Source organism: Saccopteryx bilineata, chromosome 3 (genome assembly GCF_036850765.1).
Source record: "Saccopteryx bilineata isolate mSacBil1 chromosome 3, mSacBil1_pri_phased_curated, whole genome shotgun sequence".
NCBI classification, from domain to species: Eukaryota; Metazoa; Chordata; class Mammalia; order Chiroptera; family Emballonuridae; genus Saccopteryx; species Saccopteryx bilineata.
In genome coordinates, this window is record NC_089492.1 from 114,274,357 (window position 1) to 114,299,348 (window position 24,992).

Consider the following 24,992-nt stretch of genomic DNA (forward strand, 5'->3'; position numbering starts at 1 on the left):
CTATATTTTAAAAAAATGCATGCATTTTTTTAAATGTACAGTTGTCAATAGTTTGTCATTCTTGGCACTCAGTTGTCTACTGAAGAGAATTTATGTTGATTTGTACAGTCATTACCATCAAGTCACATCAGCAAAAATTTATTTAAACCTGCTATACAGAAGGCCTTAGATTGGGTGCTGTCATGGATACAAAAATGTTATACAGTATTTATCCTGACCTCTTGTCCACTAGGAGTTTACAATTTTTAAAAGTGGGGCCATAGCATAAAGAAAAGAAAAGCAGAATAACTACATTTTAAGATGGTAATCCATGTGGACAAAAATGAATACCCAATTAGTCACTTTATGGTTAAAGGGATCTACATCCCAAAATAGGGTTCAGGTGTAAGTGGTGAATCCAGCAGGTATGGTAGGAAGTAAAGAACACTGTGGTGCCGAACAGAAGGCAATGGCCCTTCGCATGCACTTCACTGCCAAGAGGAGTTATCACAGGTGTTCTTTGTTAGTTTCACCCATCCATCTGGAATAATAAAGCAGTGTAAGAGCCTACTACATACATTAGGAAGCAAAGAAGATGAGAAGTAAAGTTTTAACTAAGGTTTGGCACACATGGGTACAAATCTAGCTAGGTAAAGCAGGAGGTTGGTTTCTGAAACAGGCTTGTTTAGTATAGGAAAATTGTATTTTCCATGATCATCAAAGACAACATTGTTTTCATCTTCATTTAGTGCTTTCAATCAAGGTTTTGATTTATAGACCATCTATGTCATATCCAGTTCTCAGAGAAGCTGACACTGAGACAGGAGTAGGACTGCAGAAGGCTCTATTGTGGGGACAGAAGTACCACATTTCCCCCTGTATAAGACACACCTCAATTTGGGGACCCAAAATTTGAAAAAAATGTATTACATAAAGTTATTAAACTAAGTTTTGTTCATCATAAAATTCATACAACTCCTCATCACTGTCAAAACTCCCATCCATTTGCTTGTCCTCATCTGTGTCTGATGTCCACGAATCACTGTCTTCATATATTACCTCGTCCTCAGTTCCATCTATGGCATTGAAGTGCCATAACCACTATATAAGACACCCAGTTTTTAGACCCTATATTTTTCGTAAAAAGGTGCGTCGTATACATGGGGGAATATGGTATGTTACCTATGAGAGAGCAAAGAGAAGCAGGATTGGACAGGGATGCTCTCAGACTGAGATTTGATATGACACCCATGAAGGAAAGGGGAGATTAAGCAGGGAGAGCTCAGACTATGATACAGTTCTGACAGAAGCACCAGGTAGCAGCAGAACAAAAGTGCTTACCAGAAGGATCTCTGACTGGGTAGAATGGCCACACTGTATCCCCACCATGATCATTGTTTGGCAGGAGCTGCCCAGAAAAAGTGTGGCCTTGGCTCCGGCGGGTCCTGCTACCCTGCCGCTGGAGGTTTTCCGCTGATCGCACCCTTCCCAGGGGAGAGGCCTGTTCTTCCTTAGGAGATGCCACCTCAGTAGCTGCCACACTGCTTTCAGTATTAAGATGTTAAAATCAAAACTCCGTGGAAAGCATTAGTTCAGATTAGGTGTTTTGGGGGGTGCTAAGAAATTCACTAAAACAAAACCCTTTGTAGAAGCTGGACTTGGTAAGTGTTGGGTGACTTGTATTATTTGGGTATATCACATTATTTTTCATCTATTAATTGTGAGTAATGACATATCATCCTTACCTACCTCATAATGTAATTAAAAAAACATAAAGCGCATATCAAAGAATGGTGAGAAATATGAGTACCAGGTAGAAATATGAGAGGCATTGCAGTATAATAGGAAGTTTTATGGAGATGGAAGCAGAAAGGACTATCCTTTTACTCATGGAGAAAAGAAGCAGTTACTAAATTCAGAAAAGTTGCATAAAAAGAAAATCATTTAAAACGCACTAGGGAGCTAGATTTTAAATTTTCCTATGTCTAGTCTTATTATAATGCAAATAGTTGTCCTCTACCTGATTGGTGATCTTAAGTTTCCTACTATAAGCTTCTAAAACTAGGGATATTATATGTATTTATACTTAAAGTAAAAAATATTAACTAGTTATTTTTTACTTCACAGGGATAATGTAAAAAGAAAAGTTAACTGAAACTAAGTTTTTCTTATGTTGGCAAACTTTTTCTATATGGAGCCAGAGTGTAAATATGTTAGGCTTCTATGGGCTCTGTGGGCCACATATGGGTGAGTCTCAGTTACATATCCTTACTCTTTTTTTTTTTTTACAATCCTATAAAATTATAAAATTATTCAAAGCTCAAGGGCATAAAAAAAAACAGAACCTAGACTGCAAACTCTACTATAGATTGAGTTCTGCTTAAACCTATATTTTACTTCAGTAAAATTTCAGGAATGGTCAATCGCAAATTGTATATTGTATAAAAATAAAAAGCCAGTGGACTTTGAAGTTACATTGGCATGGATTTGAATCCTGCTTCTATTCTTTACCAGCTATGTGATTGGGCAAGTTACTTAACTACTGGGATGCTCAGCTTCCTCATATCTAGATGGCTGGGTGGTTGATTTTAAAGAAATAATTTGTGAAAGGTATTTTGCTCAGTGATTACCACATAATTAGAAGAACCTCAACAAATGTTACTTCCTTTCTTTCCTTCCTTATCTTTTTTGACATTTCCCAGCCTCTTTTTTTCTTATTTTGAATTATTCTAACACAGTTATAGACGATGTATTTCTATTAAGTTATCTTAGTAGAAACTCACACTTTGGCCTAATTTGAGATAAAATAATTTGTCTATGTTCTGATTATTTTGTACAAATTATTGGCTTTACTTTCTCTTACTTCAAATACCCACCAAATGCAGTCGCTTCTAAATTTCTTTACTCTTCACAATCTAGAATTTAAAAATATTAAAAGATACCAGTAGTAAAACTTAAATGAGAATTTTAGAAAATTTAATTCTCATTGAATCTATAAGAATATAAATATTTTAAATCATAGGCAATACTAGTAGATTAAAAATCTACACTAAAAATAAAGTTTTATATAGTGGGGTGGAGATAGATAGCTGTTTATTTTACTATTTTGTGCAATAGCCTTCTATGATTATTTTACTTCTACTCAAAGCTCTATTAAAACCACCAGTTATGCACAAAATAGGAGCACCAAAATACAAAGTGCATATTAACAGATATGAAGTTAGAAATATACAGGAATATCTTAATTGTCAGGTGTTTCATACCACTTTCAACAACTGCTAGATTATTGAGACAGAAAGTCTGTGGGGAATCATTGGATTTAAACTATATATTAAACTAGATGGAATTGACAGACATAGAATACATTCCATCCAACTATAATAGAATACACTTCTTCTCAAGTGTACATGTATTCTAACCCTTAGAATAGATTGTGTTAGGCCACAGGACAAGTCTCAGTACATTTAAGAGGATTGAAATCACATCAAGAATCTTTTCTAACCACAGTGGTTTGAAACTTGAAATCAATTACAAGAAGAAAATGATAATATTCACAGATATGTGGAGATTAATTAAATAACATTCTCCTGAACAACCAGTAGGTAAAAATAGAAAAGGGAAATAAAAAAATACCTTCTTTCAAATGGAAATGAAAACACAGCATGCTAAAATTTATGTGATGCAGCAAAAGCAGTTCTAAGAGGGAAATTTATAGCAATAAACTCCTACATTAAGAAAAAGGGAAGATCTCAAAACAACCTAACTTCACAAATAAAGGACATAGGAAAAGAAGGACAAACTAAACACAAAGTTAATAAAAGGAAGGAAATGATAAATTTCAGGGGGAAAATAAAGGAAAGAAAGACTAAAAAGATAATAGAAAAGATAAAACTGAGAGCTGTTTTTTAAAACATAAAATAGACAAATCTTATATGGCCTGGGTCAATGAATGCAAAGCTCTTAGCATGCTGTGATATATTTTAGGTGCTCCATGTTGTTTAGGTCTTTTTGGCTAATGATTACATGAAAAGCTTCTTGATAGCTTTTTTTCTTTTCTTTTTTTGTAAACTGCTGTAGTATATTTAATATATGTATGTTTCTGTTTGAAAAATTATCAATATGTAAATTTTCAGGATATTTACTTTGTAAAGTGAAGTCTATTAATTTAGTTCTTGAAATAAAGATAAAAATGCATTATAAAGAGTGAAAGCAGGCAATCAGTTTACATCTGATCCTGAAGTCTAGTTACTTAGGGAAGTTGAAAAACAGCATCTGTGAGCAAGAGACACAAAACTGAAATACCATGTTTTCAGACACTTTAGCAATTTATGTTCCCCAACAAATGAAGAAAACTCTGTGCTGTTTATGTTTTGAAGTTCAAAATACCTCCTACTTAGTCTATCCTAAAACAAAAAACTTAAGCTAAAATTTAAATACTAAAAATTTTAATAGATATTATATTTTGAAATGCAGGTTGTTTTTACAACACTCTGTTGTCTTGTAGCTACCTCATGGAATATTACCTCCATCCCTAGAATTTAAAGATATATGTGTAAAACTACACATTTTAAAAATTGAAAGCATTGTCTTTTTCAGGGGAGCTTGGTAACATTTTTATGTTACCAAGTCATAACAGTTTCACCTATTTATCTGTAGAACTACTTCTTCCTCCTCTTTCTCTTTCGAAAGTAATCTGAGAAAAATTCACTTGAATTGCCTTCTGACTTTTAACAATTTATTTGTTTGGCAACCCTGCTTGCAATTCTGACTGACTTACAAAGATAATAGTGATGCTATGGATCGGTCTGAAAGACCAAAGTACTGCACTGATGTTCCATTCTTAATATAGACAACATGCTGGTGTTTGTTTGGTTTTTTTTCTTTAAGAGTCATTACCTCTTGCAGTATGTGCATTATTTTAGACTTCTCATTAATGGAGACTTCTATAACATTAAATTTTATATTTTTAAATTGTTTTCTCTCATTTCCCCCTCCCTGCTTGAAATAGTTTTATGTTTCAGGGATGGAGTTACAAGAAAGGCAGAGCCTTACAAGTTGTTTGAATACAAATAAAACAACATGTTGTGGTTAATGATGTCTAGATGCCTACCTGTAGGGAAGGGAATTTGGGAGCAAAATAAAAAGACTGAAAATCTAAGTCACCTCAGAAATAAGATATGCCTAGGATAAAGTAAGGATTTAGTTGGAAAGTTAACTGTTACAATCCCCAGTTGTATATATTTTATCCTAAGGCACCATTTGGTTGAATAAAATGTAGATCTAAGGCTGTTCTTAACCTAACAGTTTCTTAAGACTTAATTGTAAAGGTTATATTTTCAGAGGACAAAAGCATTATCATTTGTCTGTGCATGTCTTCCAGGTTTATCTTGCAGATTATGGACTTGCCTACAGATATTGTCCCAATGGGAACCACAAACAGTATCAGGAAAATCCAAGAAAAGGCCATAATGGGACAATGGAGTTTACCAGCTTGGATGCACACAAGGGAGTAGGTAAGTTTCTTTTTTCTTTTTCTTATTTTTATTTCACAAGAATAATTATAGAGTAATAAAACTCCATGAAATGACCTTTTTATAGTCACTTTGAGGAGTGAGACCACTGGTGAGATTTTTATCAAAAATAGTGAATTCCTGTATGTCAATGAATTATTTGTCTTTACCAGGGAGGAGATACAGACTATGACAAGTGAGAAAAAAAAAACAAAAGGGTGTCAAGAAAGTAAAAGCTGATGCTCATTTTGGGCAGGAAATTACTAGTTTGTGTAGGTTAAACGTGAAGGTCAGCAACTGAATTTTTATGCTATAGTGAATATCACAGATTTGGGAAAGCTGCACATGTGAGGAATTATTCCTGTTTTTCATTACGTTCTTATGGAGCTTTGGAAGATACCACCTCTCAACAATAAGAAAATCTTTTCTGAAACTATAAAGTGTTAATTTGTGGAAATCTCTCCTAGTCACCTTTCATATATCTTACTTATTTAAACTCACTTTGATGGTATTGGAAACACATTTGCAGGTAAATTACATACATAGTCCTTTTATTGGATATTGATTGTACTGCCTTGCATTCCAAGGCAGACTTAATTCAACAATTCCCTAATTAGTTAAAGTCATAACCTATGTCTTGTATTCATTTACCATTAATTAAACCTTAGCTGTTTATTACACTGCAGTCCAAATCCAATAGCCGACCCAGAAAGCCATGGAAAAGGTAGTAGGAGGTCAATATTGAAAATATATGGTGCAGAGTCCCACTGATGGTTGCTTTGTTCACAATCAATATGGTCAATGCAACTGTACTTTCTTAGTTGCTCTGTCAGCAAGACAAAAAGTCAATTCTAATGTTATGCTAGTAAAGAAAGGGTGATTATTGAAAAAGTTTGGCTTTCAAAATTATATTCTTTAAACTTTGTTTATAAAAGTATTTTCAAATATGCTAAACCATACAAATTATTTTAAACACTTTTGAAAGAACCACACTTTCACTAAAAGGCAATTAGACATTTGCACTTGTTAATGGCTGTTGAACTGTTACCCTAAACTGAAACATTCTAACGAGTTTTAGTTGGTGCAAACAACTGTGTATTATTGCTTTTTCTATTAAAAAAACCACTGACCATGTATTGTGAAGGGCCTTGATCATTTTCCAGAGCCATTAAAACCCACCCTAGTTTGAGGTAGGCCAGTGAAAAAGTGAGACAAGTGTATCAGTTGTATACTTTCTTCCTTTCAGGAAGAGTCATAGGTTAAATTTTCTGAAATGGGAATTAGTTTTCATACTTTGCATTAGGGTTAAAGAAATCACTATATTACTTTTCAAGGAGAGTTTAGTTAGAAAAGTAATGATTACTCAGAAATTAAGTAATGTGTATTTTTTCACCATTTACATTACTAATGAATCAAGGAACATTTGAAGATATAAAGGAAATATGGCTTTAATTCAATTAAGAAATGTAAGAATCAAATGCTCATTGATAGTGGGTTCTTTTTTAATTTAAATTTATTTTACTCTCAATAAATTTTGTTCTTTGCTTTTGCCAGATTTATTAGTATAAGAGAATTTTTAAACTTGGGGTACTGTTTTGATAGTAGTATAACTGGAAATTCGCCATATAGATTCTTAAGCATTGGTCTGGTTATGGTAATAATGATATTAACTTATGGTTGGTCCACTTATTTCAACTGGTATCTCACACCATGGTTTTGACTATTAAAACAGCTAGTAGTCAATTGTGATTGTTGAATGGGAAGAGGAGTTGCTACATGTTGATCTGGTCAGTGTTTGGACTGCGCTAATTCTGAAACTTCTCTACAGTTATTCCATATTAAGGGCAGTGTTTTTATTGTGCTGTCTTCATAAAAGATTTGAACAGATTTTTATGTATAGTGCATTTAAGTTTCTCCTCCCTAAATAATAATACATGTGTTGAGTTGGGTAGATTCACCATGGTAGGTCTTTGAGGGAGAATATTGAACTGAGAATAATGATAGAAATATATCCCTGGGAGGACTATTCAGAGAGGTGTCTGTATTATATAATTTTGGTATTTGCCAAAAAGATATGCTGGAGTGAATATTCATTTTTATAGGTTTCATAGGATTTCTATAAAAAGTTCCCTTTATGCCTTTTTTTTCCCCCTGAAGTGAGAAGCAGGGAAGCAGAGAGACAGACTCTGCATGTGCCTGACCAGTATCCACCTGGCATGCCCACTAGGGGGTGATGCTCTGCCTATCTGAGGTGTTGCTCCATTGTAACTGGAGCCATTCTAGTGCCTGAAGCGGAGGTCATGGAGCCATTCTCAGCACCTGAGCCAACTTTGCTCCAGTGGAGCCTTAGCTGTGGAGGGGAAGAGAGAGAGAGAAAGTAGAGGGGGGAGAGTGGAGAAGCAGATGAGTGCTTCTCCTGTGTGCCCTGGCCGGGAACGAAACCGGGACTTCCAGATGCCAGGCCCATGCTCTCCACTGAGCCATCAGCCAGGGCCCTTTATGCTTTTAAAATAGAATTTACACTAAACATCTAAGCATATCTATATCTACATATTGATATATATATATATACACACACACACACACACACACATATGTACACACACATTTACATAGCTACATACATAAATATATATTTGCTAAAGTTTTATATGCAATTTTAGTCTGGTATATAAAGTGAAGAGTTTGATAGCCTCAAATGTTTAAATTCATTCCTAATATTTTGCATTTAATTTTCCAAAATAAAACATTTCATTTTAGGGTTTTATTAGAAGTGAAATAATCATTTAGCCATATCTAGGAACCAGAAAAAATAGGGTCATAAATCCTGGAGGTTAATGCAGAAAGTCAGAATCATAAATATTTATGTGTTGACTTTCAGTATAGTCACTATGTAGTTTAACCTCAGAAAAATCTTTTCTATACTAGTCCAAATATGTGATCAAATAAATACTTTGAAAGATTATGCAAAGGAAAATATAAAAATCAGAACAATTATTATCAGGAAGTGGAACCTCTAGTTGTCAAAGCACTTGTCACGTGTCAGATATCTCTGTGTGGTCAGGCCCAGGGAGAGTGTCAGGCTTCAATGTGAAACTGATTTAGGACTTAGTCATTTAACAGAGACTGTTAACCTGGTTTGACTATCTTGGTTTCTGCACTTTTTATAGTGGTTATTCATAAAACAGAGCTAACTCTTATTTTTCTGTGGATTAGCTAGCTTTTTATAACAAAGGATCTTGTATAAGGTGCCATTCAGCACTTTCGCTTAAGAATTCTCTAGTTCAACTTTAAGTAAAAGCAGGGTGGCGTGTATTATTACAAACCAAAGAGATATGTAGAGATGGGTGGATAGATTGACAGATGAATGGATAAATAACTGTTTCTGGAACTATCATACATCTATATATCTGTATGTTTGTTTCTTTTTTTTAAATCGCAGTTACCCTTTCAAATTCAGTTCTCTTGTATGACCTAAAGGTATTTTCTGAGTGGCTGAAGTGCTTTATTTAATGTAAAACTAGAGTAATATGTGTTGAGCTTCTCTCTTCTGTTACTAATTTTTTATTCTTCATAAAAACTAACGTGTAAACTTTGGCATAGTTTGGGCTCATTGCCTGATAATTAAAAAGAATTATATCTGTGTCAAATATACTATTTTAAAATTTGTTACATTCTTAGTAATGTTTAAAAAAGCAATATTTGGATCAATGTGTGGTATGGATTTTTGTAGATTTTTCTACTCACTGAGGCATGCAGTCAATACCTAATTTCTCTAGAGATATATACTGCATTTAACATATTGAGCTTTTTAAAATAGTACTTCAGACCTGGGCATTGAGTGTATAATACCTGTTTTAATTTGACATCATTGATGATTATAAAATATATCTAAATTGCATTTTAAATTTGTTTATTTATGTAATATATTCAGTATCAAGGAAAGATATACTATGTACTTTTTTTTCTTCTGCCAATTGCTACCGTGTATGAAATCCAAGTCTTGTGTTATTTCATGCATGATTTCATTTCCCTCTAATTTAGCACTCCAGTTTACAAAATACATGTGAATTAAACTGCAAATGTATTTCTATGTTACCAAATTTGGGGAAGTGACATTGTTTACACAATGTTTATCTTCTTAAACAATAATTCAAAAAAGGAACCCATTTTTCAATTATAATATGTCAAGGGAAACCATCAAGTTATTGATATGCTCTGTTCGATCTGTTGGATCTGTTAGTAATCAGAAAAAAATACTGTTGATTTCTATTTTTAGGTAAATTTGACCGCTACAAATAGTGGTTGGTTGATGTATTAATAAACGGTGATGAAGACACTATACCGTCTGCATGGCACAACCCAATTTTGACATTTAGACAAGACTTTTAAAGTCATGACAGAGGTCTTGAACTATTTGTTAAGAATACTTATCAGGCCCTGGCTAGTTGACTCAGCAGTAGAGCGTTGGCCCAGCATGTGGAAGTACCAGGTTCAATTCCCAGCCAGGGCACACAAGGAGAAGTACCCATCTGTTTCTCCACCCTTCCCTCTTTCCTTTATCTCTGTCTCTCTCTTCCCTTCCCACAGCCAAGGCTCCAATGGAGCAAAGTTGGCCCGGGCACTGAGGATGGCTCCATGACCTCTGCCTCAGGTGCTAGAATGGCTCCGATTGCAGTGGAGCAGGGGCCCAGATGGACAGAGCATCGCCCCCTGGTGGGTATACCGGGTGGATCCTTGTTGGCACATGCAGGAGTCTTTCTGCGCTATCCCTACCACTCCCCCCACACACACTGGAAAAAATAACTAAGGCTTAGAATTTAAAGGTACAGAGAAAACAAGGATAAGCTAGGTTTAATATTTTATTTTAGTGTCACACATTACATGCTTTTTTTCTAATATCCTTTCTGAAATTGCAAAAATTTGTGGCCACCGTAATGCTTTCTATCTTGTTATAATCTGAATTTACAAAATACTGAATAACATAGGTTACTATTTAGAAAATTAAAAATAAAGTTTAAATTTGTTTTGCAGGCCCTGGCTGGTTGGCTCAGTGATAGAGCGTCGGCCTGGTGTGTGGAAGTCCCAGGTTCGATTTCCGGCCAGGGCACACAGATGAAGCAACCAGCTGCTTCTCCACCCCTACCCCTTCTCTCTCTCTCTCTCTCTCTCTCTTTTCATCTTTCTCTTTTCCTCTTCCTCTTTTCCTCTCTCTCTTCTCCTCCCATAGCCATAGCTCAAATGTTTGAACAAGTTGGCCCTGGGTGCTGAGGATGGCTCCATGACCTCATCTCAGGTGCTAAAATAGCTTGGTTGCCATGCAACTGAGCAACAGCCACAGACAGACAGAGTATCGCCCAGTAGAGGGGAGCTTTTGGGATGGATCCCAGTTGGGGGCACATGTGGGAGTCTGTCTCTGCCTCCCTGCCTTTCACTTAATTTTTAAAAATTTTATTTTGAAGATAGTCACTGTTCACTTGGCAACATGAGCATCTTATTCAGATATGCTCTGTTTTCTTATTGTCATTTCTGAGCATGTAAACTAATGTATACTTGAGTCAGAAGTTTTCAAGTTACTTTATTATATCCTGCCAAACTTGTTTTTCTTCACATTTCATAATGTTACTCTACATAAGAAAGAAAACTAGACAGAAAACACTTTGGGCAAATAATCGGATCCATTTTGGGATTAACATTTGCACCTTTTCTCCCAATTCCTCTTTTATTCCATCTGATGAATTGGGTCCAGATGATTTCACTCTCGTTTGTTTTTAGAGTAAGGACCAGTTCTCTAAGGTAACTACTTTGCTGTTCTTGAACCAGCTTGGAAGGACCATTTAACACCTTATGAATTAATGTTTTAACTCAGGGGTCCCCAAACTTTTTTCACAGGGGGCCAGTTCACTGTCTCTCAGACCGTTGGAGGGCCAGACTATAAAAAAAAACTATGAACAAATCCCTATGCACACTGTACATATCTTATTTTAAAGTAAAAAAACAAAACAGGAACAAATACAATATTTAAAATAAAGAACAAGTAAATTTAAATCAACAAACTGACCAGTATTTCAACTATGCTCCTCTCGCTGACCACCAATGAAATAGGTGCCCCTTCCGAAGTACGGCGGGGGCCGTAGTTTGGGGACCCCTGTTTTAACTAGACACCCTTCTTAATCAGGATGAAGTATTTTGAAAAAAATAGTGTGTCTTGAAAGGACAGTCACATGAAGTTTTGTAATTGCTACAGCTTAGACCTCAGGACCTGCTGTGTGTTTATTCCTTGCCAAAAGAACTGTGTATATCAGTATATCTTTTGTTGTTAAAATGCCTACTTCAAATAATCCACTAACTATAGAAGTAGTATATGTATAGTATGGGAGCTGTTTGAATGGTGTTAAAATTAATGATGGAGGCAAAGTAATTATTACATTGACTGTGGGCTTTGGATTCTGAAAAACGGATTTCAATACAGAGCTGTCAATTTTTGCTCTGTGATACTGGGCAAGTTATTGAGCCTCTCTGAGCCTCTGTTTCTTATCAACAGCGTTAATAATACTTAACCTTATATTGTTAGAATGATTAAGTGAGATAATGTAATATACTGTGTCTGGCATAGTAGCAGCTCCATAAATCACATCAATTGTTTTATTTTAATTATGCATTTCAATGTCAACTGTTTCTGTAATCCACTTTCTAATGAAAGAGAATTCAAGTCCCCACCTATGCTTTTTTCCCCATTGTTGTTACTCTTGGCAGTGCTTTATAATATCAAAATAAACAGACAGCCAACTATATGGGAACTGATATTTTCAAACAACAGCTCAGATAAGGGCCTAATATCCAAAATTTACAAAGAACTCATAAAACTCAACAACAAACAAACAAACAATCCAATAAAAAAATGGGAAGAGGACATGAACAGACACTTCTCCCAGGAAGAGATACAAATGGCCAACAGATATATGAAAAGATGCTCAGCTTCATTAGTTATTAGAGAAATGCAAATCAAAACTACAATGAGATACCACCTCACTCCTGTTAGATTAGCTATTATCAACAAGACGGGTAATAGCAAATGTTGGAGAGGCTGTGGAGAAAAAGGAACCCTCATTCACTGTTGGTGGGACTGTAAAGTAGTACAACCATTATGGAGGAAAGTGTGGTGGTTCCTCAAAAAACTGCAAATAGAACTACCTTATGACCCAGCAATCCCTCTACTGGGTATATACCCCAAAACCTCAGAAACATTGATACGTGAAGACACATGTAGCCCCATGTTCATTGCAGCACTGTTCACAGTGGCCAAGACATGGAAACAACCAAAAAGCCCTTCAATAGAAGACTGGATAAAGAAGATGTGGCACATATACACTATGGAATACTACTCAGCCATAAGAAATGATGACATCAGATCATTTACAGCAAAATGGTGGGATCTTGATAACATTATAAGGAGTGAAATAAGTAAATCAGAAAAAAACAAGAACTACATGATTCCATACATTGGTGGAACATAAAAATGAGACTAAGAGACATGGACAAGAGTGTGGTGGTTACCAAGGGTGGGGGGGAGAGAGTTAGGGGGAGGGGGAGGGGCACAGAGAACTAGATAGAGGGTGACGGAGGACAATCTGACTTTGGGCGAGGGCTTTGCAACATAATTTGATGACAAAATAACCTAGACATGTTTTCTTTGAATATATGTACCCTGATTTATTAATGTCATCCCATTACCATTAATAAAAATTTATTAAAAAAAAAAAAAAAAAAAAGAAATGTTGAGCAATTGAGAATACCTCAGGGTTTCCACAACAAGAGTCATTTACATTGCTCCATATCAATAAGTTAAATAAAAATTAACTGCTAAATTATGTTTGGAAACTAACAATAGTATAGAAGAAAAATATTAATAACTAAATTTTGCTACATTCCAGTAACACTGTAATAGTTTGATTTTATAGGAAGTCTGTGTGTAAATATACTATTGGTTATATTAATTATCAGATATTGCTGAAAAATCTTAGGTTACAATAAATTATACAGAAACAAAAGAATTCATAATATATTTCAACTTTCAAATTAAATATATTTTATACTTAGAGATTAATAGTCCTCTTCAACTATAACTACTTTTTTCTTTTTATTTTCAGCATATTTTCTTTTGTAATACAAAGAATAATGTGGTAAATATCAAAATATTTATTTTCTAGATTATTTTGTCATAGCATTTATATTTTGATATATTTTTAAGTTAATTAAAGATATATGATCAATTCATTGTATTACATATTGTCATCTAGAATATTTATTTTAATTAGCAGGCATTAAAATTACATTTCTGTGTACAGTAGATGGAAAGCAGACCTAATTGTTGGTAGAATCTTAACATTTAACATCACTAAAACACTCAGACTTTGCAATTTGTTTCTCTGGGAGGGAATTCTAGGGAGGATATGTACTTAGAATTATTTTCAATACTTTTATTCTTTAATGATGAGAAAGAGCACCTGTAGGAGATTTTTAAACACTACATATATTTCTATAGAACTTAATGGAAACAGTGGTAAAAACACTTTGCAAACTATAGTTATTTACATATATTAATATATGCAGTAAAATAAAATAAGAAGTTGAACAATGTGATAGTGTATTTTAATGAGGTAAAACCATACTGTAATAGTGAAGTAAAGTTAATTCTCAAAGGGCTATTTCAAATGAAGACCAGTTCATGAAAGATTGGCTTCAGAAATCTAAATGACTTGTCATTACTACAGCTTCATATCAATTAATCCCTCAGTTGGGGAGGGCGGGGTGATGGGGAAGGTTTGTTCCATTTTAATTCTTGATTGTTTTTCCTCAGAGAGCCTCTTGTGTGTAGCCTATGTCATCTAAACAGGTGCCAGAATATAATTTTTCGAAAATTAGAGGCTGATTTTTTTTAAGTGGTGGTGATCAGGAATTGCCATAATGCAAAAGGGACTTGTGAACACATCTGTGCAAATGGAACCATTCCATTATTAATGGGAGATTTATTACTGAAGAAATCACTACAAAACAGTGTGGTAGAGACAGAGTTTTTATTTTGAATATGAGAGCCAGGACTTGCATTAGGACATTGTTGAAGCTTGTGCAGAAAGTAAACGGCACCCGTGGGATTGCAGCATTCTGCTGTGCTGAAGGGCCTTGACTAAGCCAGTGCTCTAATAGCAGTTAAGACAGAGTATGTGTAAGAGCTAGCCCTGTCTTCTGCTTTATAATAACTTAGGCATGGTAACCAAATGTAGTTGTGATGTGCTAGCAGCATTGTTCTTGGTATATAACTTTATAAGTTAAAAACTAAGTTTACTGAGTGACTTTTTTTGAAGTTGATTTAATGAAAGATAATACTTTAGATACCTGTTTACAGCGAGTTTAACAGCCAGAAACAGCACTTGGGAGGTTGTGTGTCCTGCACAGGTTAGCACTGAAGTAGTGGTAGAATGTAAGTACCAGCCTATTGTTTTATGACAACTTGGAATGGTTATAAAAATGAGTTTATTTTACGGGATTTTGTAAATGTTTTAATCATGTCAGTAATATTTGTTATATTTGACATGTTTCTTAGATTTCCTTGTCTATCTTTTGAAATGAGGCTTTTTAAAAATATAAAATTATATGGAATTAGTCTACAGCATTTAGTAGTTTGATATAAATGATATTTGCAATGGCCTAAAAATGTTTTGTGGGGTTTTTTTACTGCATTTTTATGAAAAGCCATCTTGTAAATGCTGAAAGCCTCTGTTTGGCTTCAAATTCTGCTTCTCAGCACCCTACCCTCACTTCCAATCACAATATTGCCTCCATTTTATATCATCTATCCAGCATCTTTTACCAGAATCTTAGTGCTGCTTAGAGCTAAAAATATTTGTAAAGTTTTAGAACTGTGTACCCAAAACAGTACACATATTTTATCCTGTACTTTCATTAATTGAAAAAGCTGAAAACAGACCTGTTTTTTAATACTGTACACTAGATGGCAGTTTTGTCATATGATTCCAACGTCAAATGCTCCTAGTGTGAGTGGAACAGAAAAGGCCATCAATGTTTAGTCTGCACTCAAAGGGTCTCTGCATGACCAATGCAGACCCCATGGACTTCCTGGAACATATGTTAGCAATTTAGCTGCAGACATTTATTTCTTTGTTTTACTGCTTGGCTCTTTGAGAAAGTGTTGGTGCCAGGTTATGGGTTGTCTGGATCATGTCAGAGGCCATGGAGATCAAGTTCATGTGACAGGCTAGACTAAGGAAGGATGAAGTTGGAGGAGGTGAGGAAACTGACCCTTACTTTCAACAGCAACAAGTCACTGCCTGTCTGTGGACTGAAGCCAAACGCCTAGGCGCTTAAGTTTTACTCCAGCTGAACAAACAAAACACATTGCCCATTTGGCTTTTTCCTATTTCATCAATAGTAGTTAAATCAGTGATTTCTCTGTTTCTCCAAACTTGCGTACCCCTCATCTTTCTCCCATAATGCTTACTCCTACAGCCCTGTCCAGACGGAGTGACCTTGAAATCCTCGGCTACTGCCTGCTGCGGTGGTTATGTGGGAGGCTGCCCTGGGAGCGGAACCTGAGGGACCCCATGGCTGTGCAGACTGCGAAAACAAAGTAAAGGTTTTCATTACTAAATCCCGTGCAGCAGCGGGTCTGTAGGGGCCCATCAAAGGGAGCTAGTGTCCCAGGGAAGACTGCCCTTCTCTCGTCATGATAACCAAAGCAGATTTCTTCAATCTGAAAAATATTGTTTAAAGAAAAACCAAAAAGCTCACAGACATAAAATCTATGAAGCTAACACCTATGAAATCACATGTACGTGAGTTGTAATACAAAATCTAAAGTGAAATAGTTGTCCTTTCGCATGGTGTTTTCCAAAGCTTGGATTCTAGGTGGTGGTATTTCCAAGGAAGAGTCTTTCCACGTTAACGTTGTGCAAGTACATGCACGTGGTCAGCGCTTGGCGCGACATGTATGAAGCGTGCAAAGCAGCAATGTGAAATGAAACAAACGCGGCCTGCGTTATCAAGTGAGAGCAGCGTACCTCTTCCTTAATCCTGTGTCTTGAAGGGAGTATGTTTTGTTTCTGAAAAAAAAAAAAATCTTTATATGAGGTATTTATATTAAAGATAATCTTACAGCTATATAAACATTTTTAATATTTCACTTTCGATTTTTGTCAGCTAGAATCTGTTAGCATGAAAATGAGGTCAGACTGAGAACAGAGTGTGTTACTATTTTCTCACTGATGAGGCCTAGGAAAATGTCAATTGCATGTAGCATAGAATAGCTTTTTTTAAATTATATACCAAGATATACTCAAGAGTAGGTATCCACAGATACAATATCACAATTGGAAAAGGCAGCTATGTTTTAAGTAGGGCATGTTAAAACAGAAGTTTACAAAAGGGGTAGCTGATTCATAGAAATCAATCTTCAAATTCAGTGTGGCATCCGTTCTTAATAGAGAGAAAGAAAGGCTATCCTGCAGGTGCGGAATAATACAGATTAAATTTGTAAATGCTGACATACTATGAATTATATGAAATATTTCTCCACTTGGAATCTTGATCATCCTAGTCCCTCACCCAAAATGAACACATTTATATAAGTCAATATTAGAACTATCTAATCAGTTATTTACTGCAGTGATCGATGTGTCCATATTAACCCCCATGTAACTGACATTTTTCAATATATAGATCAAGTCAAAGCACAGTAATGGGCATATATAAATAATTTTGGTATGCAGTTTTCCACCTCAGTTTATTGAATTTGAATAATATACTTTATTTCAAAGGTTAGCATTTTAATTCTAATGATTATATGTATGTTTTTTCTTATTAAAACTTACTAATATGATTTTAGTCTTTTATCGGTATGCATATATAGATGCATTCATTGTAGATATGAATATGCCTATATATGAATATTCAAATATAATAATACAGGATGATATAAAATAATAAAATGCTAATAAATACAACATACATTTACATTTTGGGAATCCTTACATATATTAATATCTTTATTTTGATTTGATTACTAGTAAAAACCTATAGATCAGTAAAGCTAAAATATACTGCCCACAAAAATTAGGTGATATTTTATCACTTCATATTCATTTTGAATTATCCTCTAATTTTTGTGAGCAGTATATTATGAAGTATATATATAATTAAGGTAAACTGAAGGCATTTTCAAACTTTATTTAGTGTATAATACATAATCATAATTTATTCAAATTGCTGAGAAGGCATAACACTGGATTTCTCATAAGGGCATGCTTGCATATTTAACTATGATACCATATCTCCCATATGCCTTTTATTTTCCTGACATAGGGTGATATTAGATCAGTGCTTTTATTGTTGCAGTTCTCCCTGCACCAGAATTTATGAATCAGACATTATATCAGTAATTTTAGTTGACTGTTTATATATTTGTGACTGAAACAACTTAAGAGAGTTGTACTTGTTTAGTCTAAAACACTGGAAATTGTTAGAATAATGGTTTTTGTTTTGTTTTGTTTTGTTTGATATTTCTTGTTACCTGTTTAATCATAGAATAGCATAAAACACTACTCAATGAAGCCCTGGCTGGTTGGCTCAGCGGTACGACATCGGCCCAGCATGTGGAAATCCTGGGTTTGATTGTCGGGCAGGGCACACAGGAGAAGCACCCATCTACTTCTCCACCCTTCCCTCTCCTTTCTCTCTAGCTCCCTCATCCCCTCCTGCAGCAAAGGGTCCATTGGAGCAAAGTTGGTCCGGGTGCTGAGGATGGCTCCATGGCCTCTACTTCAGGCACTAGAATGGCTTCAACCACAACGGAGCAATGCCCTAGATGGGCAGAGTATTGCCCCCTGGTGGGCATGCCAGGTGGATCCCGGTCGGGCACATGTGGGAGTCTGTCTGCCTCCCTGCTTCTCACTTCAGAAAAATACAAAAACAAACAAATAAAAACACTACCCAATGGAAAACAATATACTTAAGTAATTAAAATAATTTTAAGTATTCTCTCCCCCATGGTAAATACTTGAGGAAAAATATCCTCAAAATCCAAGATAAAATTTTATCTATGTATTTTTCCTTGTTTTTAAGAAAAAATTATGACAGATATTGCTACTTCTACATTTTTACATGTGTAAACTTTGAATTAAAGCATTTATACTGTGGTTCTGCATTACTTAGTTTCTAGGTGACTGATGTGAAATTGATCGATAAGAATTGGGGAACTTCCCCACCTCCACTTTCCCTCTTCCCCATTACTGGCAGGTGAAAAAAAAGAAATAAAAGTCCCAAGTATTGGTGACTCACCAACACAGAATTTGAGTTTTGTTTTCTACTCAAAACAAAAGGTCAACAGGATTGCAAACAAAATCACTGTGTATTATTCTATTTTGTTTTAGTCTGTTGGACGAGCTCCCTGGGTCAGTGCTTAAATGGGCTCCTGGAAGCAGTTGCTGTAAGTCAAATGATAACTTCTACCTTCCCCAGCTGCTTTATTGGTCCCCACATTGTCGCTCTCATGTTGTAGCTTTTGTTTCATCCACCCACTCCCATGCCACAGGGATGGGAGGAAACTCCTCAGGGTGGCTGGAGCAGAGAAGGTTTAGATCCTTTTTGCCATTAGAACACAGGAGTGCTGCACAAAAGTATTTGGGCAGCTTTTTAGGCTCCGTGGGCTGTTTGTTTATTTATTTATTTTTGTTTGTTTGTTTGATATATAGCATGGGAATCATGCCCAGGTTCAATAGTCAGCTTTATCTGGTATTTCTAGAGTTGGCTTGCTTTGTTCCTCTATATATAATTGAAAGAAGATAAAAGTTGATCTAAGAAAAGACTACTTTCAATCAGTAATTAAAAAAAAAATCATTAAACCCTTGGATGCTGTTTAAACCCTGGGTTATACTCTGACTGAATAGCCAGCAACAAAATTTTGGATTGGCAAAGGCATATGACATTGGGATTTGGAGGTATATTTCATTAAATGTTTTTCCTTTCCAAGTTACTATAGACTATTTTTTAAATTCTTTGACAGTATTATTAGTAAAAATAATAAGTCAATTCAGAATTACCCAACTGTCTGTTGCGTGCAATGCATGCATAGCGCATAGCACATTGTGCACCAGTTTAACAACGGGGTTTCAGGGTCTTATAGAAAAGAGCCCCCTCTGGCTGCCAGGTTTGCTTTTTCCCAGGACAGAAAGCAGTGAATCTTGTTCTCTATTTATATTAAGCAATCTCAAAGTTAGCTTTTAGCTGACTTATAAAAGTGAATATGAACACTGACCCTCTAGCTAAGATCAAACAGTGTCAGATTCCATCTGAGAATTTAAAAGTTAAATCATCCTAATTTTATATTTATAGCCCTTCTTTGACAAGAAACCAAAGTTTTCATTTTCATAGGAAACCAACGAGGAACAAATCAGACCTGCTTTCCCACCTCTATTTCCTAAGACCATAAGTCTGCCTTCCCATTTTCTGCTGTCCCTTCTCTACAGACAGAGGGGGTGAACAGGAGACGATTCTCATTTGGGAGGATGGGTTGAAAGATGAAAGTGTTTTGTTTCTGTAACTGCACTGAGCAACTTGGTCCAAGTAGCAATATTCCGTTTAGGGTAATATTCTTACTGAGATTTTTACCAAGCTATTCAGTTGTTCTACTCAACAGGATAGCCAAAAGGAGCTCAAGGAGATGTCAGAAGTTTTTTTAATTGTGTATCTCCTTGACCTCTCCTGTTCCTCCGGGCACAAAATGTTCAGTTTGGGATTAAAGAAAGAAAGCCCAGATGCCCAGAGTTATCAAAGATAAATGCTTGTGGGTCAGTGTATATTCTATGACACTTCCATTGCTTGAGCTAGGTTCAAAGGAGAGGTGAGTGACACAAGAATTCATGGAAGGAGGGCCAGGCTTCCCTTTTTCAATACAAACCTTTTGAGTCTATAGTATAACTTTATAAAATGCAAATTTCTATTTCTAAAGCACAAAAAGTTGAACATTTCTCTTTAGTTGGTTGCGCTTAGAGTGGGTATTATAAGCAGGGAAATTAAATTGATTTACAAAAGGTTTATTACTAAGACATTTTATGAAGTAAAACAGCCAAGAGTTTTACAGCATGTGTGCCTGACTCAGTGTAATAATAGTTGCAAAAGTTTCTCTCTCTTGAAATGATGGTCAGCAATGATATTTAATATTTCTCTAGCTTGAGAAGATGATTCCAGAATATCATAATTGCATACTAAAAGTATTTTGTTTTATGGTTCTGGAAATATGCTAGTAAATTAAAAAGTGTACTTAATATAATAAATCCAGATCTTGAAAGGCTCACATTTAAACCAGGACTTCATCACAAAAGTCTAAGGTTCAGGTGCATAATAATAAATTTGTAACAGAGGTGGCTCTTTTTCTCCCTCTCCGACCTCACTGGTACCTTGTTTTTTTCAAAACCCGACCCATGAAGGGTTTGCAGAGCAGCTGCTGTCGGTTGGTGGAATGCCAGGAGTCCTCCATTGTCTTCCAACAGTGATTTGTGAAAAGTGTTTCCAACTTATTCAGCTCTGTTCTCCATTTGAGATAGGTTGGCTAATAGAATTGTAATATATACCAAACTTGGCTTACTAATCGTGAAATGCCCAAAGAACAACAGAATATTTATATTAAAAGAGCAGTGAGTGTAATTTAATCTTTGTGCTCTCCCTGATCGTTCCTTCAGGAATTGGATGCCCCCGAAGGGCTCCTGAAAACATGTGTTATAAATGTGATGAAACCACAGCGCTTGCTAGTTAATAGGAATCTGGTTGATCAAATGCTTGGTAACAGATTTTGTATATCTTTTACATTAGAGCAGGAAAATGTAGGTCGCATAACTGCCATGGAATCCAAACAAAAAAACAAATAAAAAACCTTGGAGCCAGGACCTCTCATTTTAGTCACATTAGCCTTATGTTCCTAGAAAATAGCTGTGGACAATATGGTGTATAGTGGTCACTCTCTGACTTTTAGGGAGGAAAAACAGATGACTATTCCTTCTGGAGTTTTTCCCTGTGGGCAGTGAAACCCAGTTTCTCTGCATTCCCCACTTGAATGGAGGTGGGCAGGGAGGGAAATGAAGGGTTGGGAAGCCGCTGCTGCCAACCCACCAAGCTTTCCAGATTTTCCTACCCTGGGGTATAAACAACTTGGTGATAAAGTAAGAAGAACTTGGGTCTGGGTCAGTAATAAGTTTTCAAAGGGGAAAGGCTTATAAAGACAAGTTTGTGAAGTATCTAAGTGTCACCATAAGCAAATGAAAACATGCCTGTTTTTAAACAGTGTGTGGTATTATCACTTCTTTCTAGGCTTCAGATTGAACGTTCATGAAACAAAAATGCAAAATGCATTTGTTTTAATGCTGCTATGTTTGTAATTTTTGGTGACTAATTCTACTTGCATTTTAAAGTTGGTAGTTCATAATTTTTTCTTCCTAGGGGAAGACAGTTACCTTTTAGTCATAGGCAGATTACAGCAGAGCAAAAATCAGAGGTGGCAGCTTCTTATCCTTATGCACTAGATCAGGAAGACTGCCGTGAGCACTGGGCTAGCTCTGTATGGACGACTTGAGGGAGGTCTGGCGGATTCTAAAGTCAGCCCTGGCTGGACATGTACAATTCAAGGTCATTTCTAAATGAACTGTTACGATCTCAAAATCAAAGCCTTAATTAAAATTTGGAATGATTTTTTCCCCCTTTGCAGTAAGAAAGTTTATAATAAGTAATAATTGTTTTTAAAATTTTTAAAGCTTCATTAAAAAAACATGTTTGGTCTATTATATTACTCAGGTAGTTCTTAGTAGTTCTACCCCATAAATCAAAATCACTAAGTAGAGTTTTAAAAATTTGCTTCCTTTGATAAGATTGGTGAATTAGAAATACATCAACAAAGATGTGTAAAAAAATCACCAGTTTCATCAAATCTGTAGGTCAGTGTATATTTCAGTCATTTTTGGATATCATTTAACAAGTGCTTTTCACTGAATTGTTCATTAAGCTTCTTCAGGGCGTGTGTGTGTAAGAGAGAAAGAGAAATTTTCAGGGTCCTGCAGTCTTGACATTCCTTGCCAATTATGAATGACATGTAAAAACACTTAATACTTCACAGGTGAAATAGCCCAGTATTTGGTATATGCTCATAAGTTAGCATATGATGAAAAGCCAAACTATCAAATGCTCAAGAAAATTCTGAACCCGGCTGGAATACCTTTAGGCCCACTGGAATTTTCCACTAAAGCAGGAAGTGTAAATGTGCCTTCTCCAAATGATCAAAAAGTAAGTAATGTGGTCCCTGAGATCTTATGATTGCCTTCTGTGAAGCTTTCTTCCAAATGTTTTAGGTTCAAATGAGTTTGACAATCAGTTTTTTGCTTGTTATATTAAATTCCTATTTCCCCTAACTCAGCTCCAAGAAATTTTGTTGAAAGTTCTTTTGACATATTGTTTCTTACAGGAAAATAGTCGGATCTGTGGTCTATATTGTGTACTATTAAAGAAAGCAGTCACTGATGTCAGAGATATGAGCAAATTAAGGCCAATCTGACTTCATTCATGAGAACCTTTGTTCGCTCCTTTTCTTTGGGTTTTCTTTAGTTTTTTCCCTCTGTTTCTGCATACCAATTTGGCCATAATTTGGTGGTAATGGTAATATTCTTAGATTTAAGCTGATTATTTGTATGTATGATATTTTGCTTATAGAAATAATTCTTTTTTTAAAGTTATTTTTTAAAAATCTCATCCTTCACTCTGCTGTCTTCTCCCTCACACCAACTTAAGAAAAATAGAATTTGGAAAAAAAAAATAATTAAACTTGAAACAGTAGAAAATGTGTAGAACAAAACATCTTTTAAGAGGGTAGGGAAACCTGAGACTGCTGTCAGCAACGACACTGGACAGGCAACTCAATTCCGTTTCTTCCTTGACACTGTCCACATGTAAAACAAAAAAAGTCGGGAGGGCTTTTCCCCCTCATGCATGTATAGTAAGGTAGGGTCAGGATGCCGTTCATTTTTAATATTTCTTATGAACTTTGGATCATCGCAAGTGTTCATGAGCCAGGAATGCAGGATGCAAACTAATGTGACGGATAGGCTGCTAGATGAATGGTGAGTCAAGTATCAATGCACAGATGGTTCTGATTTGCCGAATTTTGTAGCTGCTGCAACTGAAGACATAAAATATCCTTCTAGTCATAAATTAGCTCTTTGGAAGCAAAACCTTGACACCAGAGCTTTACAACCTTCAATTAGTAGGGAAAGAAGTATTTGAACGACTGTGGTATTGACATCTGTAGGCCTGCATAGTAATCATTCCTAATAGAAGAGAATATCTGTCTGAGGAGGTTTTGCATGGCTAATTAACTACCAGTGAGAATATGTAATTTTTTCATGATCTCCTGATTGTCACCTTTCTCTCATGATACAATTACATTTTATTGTAGCAAGTGCCTCACAAACCAATTGTCAGCACTGTTTACGTATTGCAGAAAGCAGAACAAAAGTTCATGTTTAATAAAAAGCCATTGGATTTTGATCTTGGTAATTACTGAGACTTACTTTAACAGTTTTATTGACTTTTGTGTTTTTATCACTTTCACAACAAAACAAAGAGCCATTTGCTTGACAAAGTATTTCCCTTGCAATAATGGTCACCATTTAATCTACACTAATTTAAGTAGGTTTCTTCCTTTTTTGTAGTTTTTCAGTTACATAAACTTAATTGAAATATAAAAGAAGTCATTTTAAAAACTGATAGCTGTATCTTCTGATATAAAATTCTAATTATTCACCAGAATTTTCAGTTTCATCAAATTCAAAGGATGTTGCAATGAAATCATTTTATATGGAGAGAATAGAACATAAAACATTATTTTCCAATGAGCCTCAATCAAAAATATTTTATTCCTTTTTTTTATTAGAGCACTTGTGAGTAAAAAGAAAACACTAAGAATAATATATATCCTTAAGACCTTAGTTAATTTCTGTTAACAATATGATCAGCCTCACTGTATAGAAAGTATGATGATTTGGGTATATATTTCACAGCATATCAATATTTATTGGATAATGACAATTTCTTTAATATTTTAAGTATACAAATACATTTAATATGTATAGCATAAAATGCAGGTTCGCTATATGTGGCTAAACCTTACTATCTTTATTTTTAAAGTTTACAGATATTGTGATGCTGAAGAAAACCAAACCTGAAAGCGTTCAGAAGGCAAGTGTGGCAATGTCAGCTGTCCTCTGTTCTGCCCCTTCACATGGTACAGTCCGGGAGAACTTCCGCAACTCACTGCCTCCATACCAATAGATTTGTAGTCCAAAATGAATATTAATCACATGGCCCCCAATATATCTTTTTTTAGTCACAGAATCTCTTCAAAATCCCCTTAAAAACATTTATTACGCGATACATGGATCACTGCGGCTA

The 24,992-nt window shown here is 35.4% G+C and overlaps 2 protein-coding genes across 8 annotated transcripts in view; one reads left to right on the forward strand and one right to left on the reverse strand.

Moving 5' to 3' along the window:
* The window catches only part of VRK2 (VRK serine/threonine kinase 2), a 99,780-nt gene that overhangs the window by 56,398 nt on the left and 18,390 nt on the right, over positions 1-24,992 (forward strand). For all 7 annotated transcript variants that reach the window (XM_066267175.1, XM_066267177.1, XM_066267178.1 and 4 more), the window contains exons 8-12: positions 5,360-5,492; positions 16,017-16,137; positions 18,935-18,990; positions 22,666-22,832; positions 24,729-24,779. In XM_066267175.1, coding sequence (XP_066123272.1) covers positions 5,360-5,492; positions 16,017-16,137; positions 18,935-18,990; positions 22,666-22,832; positions 24,729-24,779 — 528 coding nt within the window. The remainder of the gene's footprint in view (positions 1-5,359; positions 5,493-16,016; positions 16,138-18,934; positions 18,991-22,665; positions 22,833-24,728; positions 24,780-24,992) is intronic.
* FANCL (FA complementation group L) overlaps positions 16,371-24,992 on the reverse strand; it is a 91,178-nt gene continuing 82,556 nt past the window's right edge. Inside the window, exon 14 of the mRNA XM_066267180.1 lies at positions 16,371-16,609. Within this exon, the coding sequence (XP_066123277.1) occupies positions 16,412-16,609 (198 nt within the window). The 3' untranslated portion in view covers positions 16,371-16,411. The remainder of the gene's footprint in view (positions 16,610-24,992) is intronic.